Source organism: Olea europaea, chromosome 20 (genome assembly GCF_002742605.1).
Source record: "Olea europaea var. sylvestris chromosome 20, O_europaea_v1, whole genome shotgun sequence".
Taxonomy (NCBI): domain Eukaryota; kingdom Viridiplantae; phylum Streptophyta; class Magnoliopsida; order Lamiales; family Oleaceae; genus Olea; species Olea europaea.
The window spans coordinates 4,424,852-4,431,224 of NC_036256.1; the positions used below are offsets into that span (position 1 = coordinate 4,424,852).

Consider the following 6,373-nt stretch of genomic DNA (forward strand, 5'->3'; position numbering starts at 1 on the left):
TTGATAGATGATGGCTAGTATTTTTAGTGTCTACGGACATGATATTCTGCTTTTGTTGCAAGTTGTTTAAAACACCACCAAAGTTGGCCAACTAGGTAATGATGGATTCAAAGATTAGCATAATTTGCATCGGTCGGTTAAAAGTCATGAATGAAATAAGGAGCACTTACGTCGCATGACTAGCTGGATTGAATTGAAAAATAGGCTTCGATCAAAAATTACAATTGATAAAAGCGTTCAATTGTTGAGTGATGCAGAAAGGGAACATTGGAGACATATATAAACAAGGATAATCGTTGTTGTGAAAAGACTCACGAAAAACACTTTGCCACTTCGAGGAGATGATGAGAGGCCACATGTTGAGAACAAAGGCCTATTTTTACAAATGGTGGAAATAGTTAGTGAGTTTGATCCAGTAATACAAGAGCACCTTGGGCGGGCTAAAGCAAGAGAGATTCAATATACAAATCTTGGCAAAGAGATCCAGCATGAGTTGATACAATTGTTGGCTAATGAGGGGAGAAGTTCAATTGTCAAGAAAGTTAAACATGCAAAATATTTTGCAATTATAGTTGATTGTACTCCAGATGCAAGTCACAAGGAGCAAATGTATTTAATTGTATGATTTGTAGATGATTTGGCAAACTCACCTACAGTTGAAGAACATTGGCTTGAATTTTTTAAGGTAGATGACACAACAGGACTAGGACTTACAATTGAGCTTCAAAAGACTTTGATAAAACTCGATCTATATATTGATGACATTAAAGGGCAAGGGTATGACAATAGATCTAATATGAGCGGGAAGCACAAAGGTGTACAAAAAAGAATACATGAAATGAATCCCTGAGCTTTCTATACTCCATGTGGTGCTCATAGTCTAAATCTAGTATTATGTGATATGGTGAATTGTTGTTCCAAAACTGTATCCTTCTTCGGAGTGATACAACGCATCTACACATTGTTTTCCTCTTCTACTAAGCGATGGAAAATTTTCAAAGATAATGTACAAGGGTTAACAGTGAAGCCATTGTCGCAAACATGTTGGGCAAGTCATGTTGAGAGTGTAAAGCCTATATTGGAGCAAACTACACAGATAAGAGATGCATTACTTGATTTGGCAGAAAGTAATGAAGATCCTAAAGTGAAGAGTGAAGTCGAGCCGTTAGCAACACATGAACTTCAGAATTTTGAGTTCTTGCTTGGCATGATAATTTGGTACAGGTTATTGCATGCTGTCAATATTGTAAGTAAATTTCTGCAAACTGAAACCATGGATATTGATTATACTATCGACCTCTTGTAAGAACTTGTTTCATTTTTTGAAAATTATAGAGACATTGAATTTGTCATTGTCAAGGACGAAGCGAGAAAAAAGGCAAGCGAAATGAGAATTGAAGCTATATTTACAAAAAAAACGCATAATTCGAAGAAAAAACAATTCGATGAAAGCCATAGTGATAAGGTATAGCAATCATCATAAGAATATTTTAGAATTGAGTATTTTCTTTTTATAATTGATCGAGCTCTATCTTCTCTGGGAACTCGATTTGAACAATTCAAACAATATGATGACATATTTGGATTTTTGTTTAATTTGAAGAGGTTAAGGGGTGCAACTTGTTCAAGTTTGTTGAACTTTTGTATGAATCTTGAGAAATATCTTCAACATGATGGGCATTTGGACATTAATGGAGATGATTTATGTTCGGAGTTACAAGTCTTGAAATGTTATATACAAGTGAAGCAACAAGCGCAATTGAAGTGCTACAATATTTGAAGACATTGAATGTTTGTTTTCAAAATATTTATATTGCATACAAAATTTTGTTAACTATACTGGTTACAGTTGCATCTGTAAAAAGAAGTTTCTCGAAATTGAAGTTGATCAAGACCTATCTCCGATCAACTATGTCACAAGAGAGATTAAATGGGTTGGCTATGTTATCAATAGAGAGAAATGGTTGAACGGCTAAATTATTCAGATTTGATTGATATTTTTGCCTCTAAAACAGCAAGACAAATAGTATTTAACTAACCGTTTGAAACATTGATGGTTTTGATAGTTTATAATATAAATCTTTTCTATAATATATTTCGTTATTGTATTAATGTTAATTTTTTAAATTAGTAATGGGTCGCGTAATAAACCGTTGAGTTTTGCATTTATGTTGATTTCGTCGAGGGGCCTAATTTACGGACTTCGCCTCAGACCTCGACAATTACAGAACCGGCTCTGGTGGCAATGCATAATTGGATCGGAATTTCTTCGGCCAAAAAAAGAAAAATAAATAAATAAAAATCTTTACTCTCTTTTTGACACCTTATCCACATGCAAAAATCACAATGTAACTTCATTATGTACAAATATGATTATTTTCCATTTTAATTACAAAATGAACATCATCATCTGTGGACATTTTTCATTCAACACAGAATCGTAAGTACATAAAATATATTAAAACAAAATACGCTCTCTTTGACCCCAAGCTCCATTAACAGACATCACACCCCATATTCTGAGAATTAAACAATGTTTTGAAAACCAAAAATCTCTTTTTTGAAGGTTTCTTAGCGTGCAATCTCCATTTCCGCCTGTAGCCTCTTTTATTTCATCACAAAATGTAATCATCCATCTCCACTCGAACCACAGACCAAATTACCATACTTTTCGTACCTCCTAAGTCAATCCTCACCGTCCCTACTCCACAATAAAAACAATCTATCGCGTCTCTTCGTACTGCATAACTATTCTCAATACAACAATGAGAACCAAGACTACCTTCATCTTTTGGCTAACTCCATTTGTTACTGTGCTTATTTCCGTCGTATTTGCTCTATATTGTTCCCACTCATCCCACAGCGCATTTTGTAAGTTTAAAACTGATTATGATAGCTCAGAACTTACATTTCTAGGAAGGGTTTTCAAGAAAATTAGTGGGTTAGAAGAACTTCTTTCGATTCTTGAGAGAATTAGAATTACTCGAAGACATCAACGTCGTCATCATCACCACCATCATCATAAGAAAGAACCTAAAACTTCTTGTAACGATGACATATGGAAATCAAGGCTCATACCAGATTACAGTGTTTCGCGTGTGTTGACAGTGGATTTAAAGCATTGTGCGAATTTCAGCAGTGTGCAAAAGGCAGTAGATTCTGTTCCTGATTTTAGTCCAAGTAAAACTCTCATCATTGTTGATTCCGGCACTTACAGGTGAATGACTCCTCTATATTAACACAGATTCACTTTTGTGTTCCAGTTTTGCTACACTTACATAATATTGACAGCACACAGTTTTACCATTGATTATAACACTTATTCAAATCAGTGGCCTCGATTTTGACACCTTAGCTTAATTCTTAGTGTTCAGACAAGGTGGTTTGACAAGGAATTAGTGTGTTATAATGGCAGGGAAAAAATTGTTGTAAGCTCCAACAAGACAAACTTAATAATACAAGGTCAAGGTTATCTTAACACGGCTATTTCTTGGAATGACACCGCTAATTCTACTGGAGGAACAGCTTATAGTTCCACCATCGCCATTTTCTCTGCCGATTTCATAGCCTATAATATTAGTTTTCAGGTACTGTCGATCCTTTCAACAAAAGATTCGAGTTCTAGTCTTGCACTATAAAACATTGTTCAAGTGATGTCATAGAGAAGCAATAATGTTTTATTGTATTTCTTTTAAAGAACACAGCCCCTACACCGGAACCTGGAGAAGTTGGTGGACAGGCGGTGGCACTCAGAATTTCCGGCGATCAAGCTGCATTCTACGGCTGCGGATTTTATGGTGCACAAGATACCCTTAATGATGATCAAGGGAGGCATTATTTTAAAGAGTGTTTCATCCAGGGATCCATTGATTTCATTTTTGGAAATGGTAGATCACTCTATGAGGTAGGGTTCATGATCAATGATCACTCAATCTACACATAAAAGATTAAACGTCTAAAATTTATAAAAACTGGGTTCAGGATTGCATGATCAATTCAATAGCAAAAGAATCTGTCACTGGCGGAGTCACCGGAGCTGTGACTGCCCAGGCAAGAAACTCAGGCAATGAAAAAACAGGCTTCTCTTTCATAAATTGTGAAGTTGGAGGCAGTGGAAAAGTGTGGCTTGGACGAGCTTGGGGGGCTTATGCCACTGTAGTTTTCTCCAAAACATACATGTCCGACGTCGTTTCTTCTGATGGCTGGAATGACTGGAAAGATTCATCTAGAGACCAGTATGTTAATTTTTTTTATCTAAATTATCTTTAAAAAGTTCATTAATAAGTTTTATCATTAATTAAAATTTACTTATTTCAGAACAGTATTTTTTGGAGAGTACGAGTGCTCTGGGGAAGGAGCAAACTATACATATAGAGTGGCATATGGGAAGCAATTGAAGCAAACTGAAGCTGCTCCTTATATGGATATTTCATTTGTAGATGGACAACAATGGCTTATTTCTCGTCGAAAAGTTTCATCATCAGACCGACTAGAAGAAAGTGATTTAGTTCAAATATTTTGAGATTTTTCTCATATATATATACATATACAGTGCATAACATTTTGTCGTGACATTTTACTATTATTTATTCATAATTAACTAGACGGGTTCATTAAAAATGGATCACTATTGTATCGCGATGATTCAGTTAGCTTATAAACCATAATTTCTTATATTTTTACTTCTCAATTTAATTTTATTATCTTCGAAAATAATTACTTATGGTAATTATTCAATTATAAGGTTTTACTTAAGTAGGACCTATATATATTTGCAGTACCCTAAAAAGCGCAAAGCGTTATGAAATGTAGATGTCAAGTTTTGGGGAGGCCTAAGCATAAAAAATGTTTCTCTTATTTTAATTTTTAAATCAATCTAAAAATAATTTAATTATTAAAAAAAGAATCAAAATCATGCCTAGCAGCGAAAAAATTAAAAAATAAAATAAAAAATAATGAAAAAGAACAAAAAAAAGGCGCAAGGCGGGGTGCTTCGCACCTAGGTATCGCTTTTTAAAACATTGATATATTGTATTAGGGAAATAAAATGCGATTTGAATTAGAATTTGGTGCATGGGTTTTATAGGAGGCTCATTCGTGCGAAATCCATAAACGTACGGGATCCTTAACAAGTAATAAAATTGATAATTTGAGAGTATCGTCCCATGAGAAATAAATTTTAATTCAAGTTTACGAGTTATGTACAAATTCGAATTATACAAAACAAATGAGATATTTTGATTTGTTTTTTATTAAATTAATTTAAGAAATCTATAAAAGTTTGGTTTTTATTAAATTATGTATGATTGTATTGGATTTCGAATTTGCCTATTGGTATCTATTTCAATTTTTGATTTGTAATCTAGTTTCATTCATGCGTTTTTGACAATCGATAAAGTTATGATATATAATTTTCTTTTCCAAAGAAATTAAATATATTATAACTACGACCCGAATCTGTTTTTAGCTCGAATTCGAATGGTCAGAACGCATTAGATTTTAGAGTATCTATATGATTACGTACGTGATAAATATTATTCCTCAAATCTATTGAACATATATTAATTTTGTTGCGTTCTAAACTTACTGTAAGTCTTCCAACACTATAACAAATAACTAATTATCTAATTGGTGGTCCATCAATTAAATAATACAATGGGTATGCAAAATTAATCAAGAGATGGAAGAAATACTAAACTACTAGTCATGACACTACAACAAAGTTTGCTTTTTACGGCACACAATGTATGCCGTGAATAATACTTTACAGCGTACAGTGACATGCTGTATAAAACAATGTCGTAAAAAGTGGGTCCTTTTTTACGATGTGCATAGTACGTCGTAAACAGATCATGAAAGAATAATAGGATTCATGAATTAAAAATTAAAAAACAAGAGGATTTATTTTCATCCAATACAAAAATGGATTTAGCGTAACATATTAATATATAAATTACAAGAAAAATAATAGCAAAATATTACCCAGATCACAAAAGAATACACAAGATGTTGATCTTTCAGTCTAAAATTGAATTATTCAATTTCTTGATGTAATTGAACTTTAATTCCTTACTAAGACTTGATTTCGTGTCTCAAAAGTAATGAATTGACATCTTATTCTTGATAAATTTGAAGATACTATTGTATATGAAGAGGCAAAAAAATGGTTTCTTTTCAATGTGTAACTCTTGTTCCCTATTTATATGAGTCGAAAAATAGGTCAAAATCTTGTCCAATTTGAATTCCAAAAGAGTTTGAATCACACAAGGAAACTGCTGATTTGTTTCTGAAAAGAGGCTCCGCACGCCATTGAACAATGTGGCTCTTGGGTCATGAAATTTGGATCTCGAGCACGCGCCGGCTTGAGTTGTGT

General features: G+C 33.5%; 1 protein-coding gene across 1 annotated transcript; it reads left to right on the forward strand.

Annotated features, from left to right (window-relative positions):
* Nucleotides 1-2,765: 2,765 nt before the first annotated feature.
* On the forward strand, nt 2,766-4,636 carry LOC111368979 (probable pectinesterase 15). The gene is made up of 5 exons (XM_022990472.1): nt 2,766-3,217; nt 3,416-3,587; nt 3,698-3,904; nt 3,982-4,235; nt 4,318-4,636. The coding sequence occupies exons 1-5, from the start codon at nt 2,766-2,768 to the stop codon at nt 4,520-4,522; spliced, it is 1,290 nt and encodes a 429-aa protein (XP_022846240.1). The 3' UTR covers nt 4,523-4,636.
* Nucleotides 4,637-6,373: the final 1,737 nt, after the last annotated feature.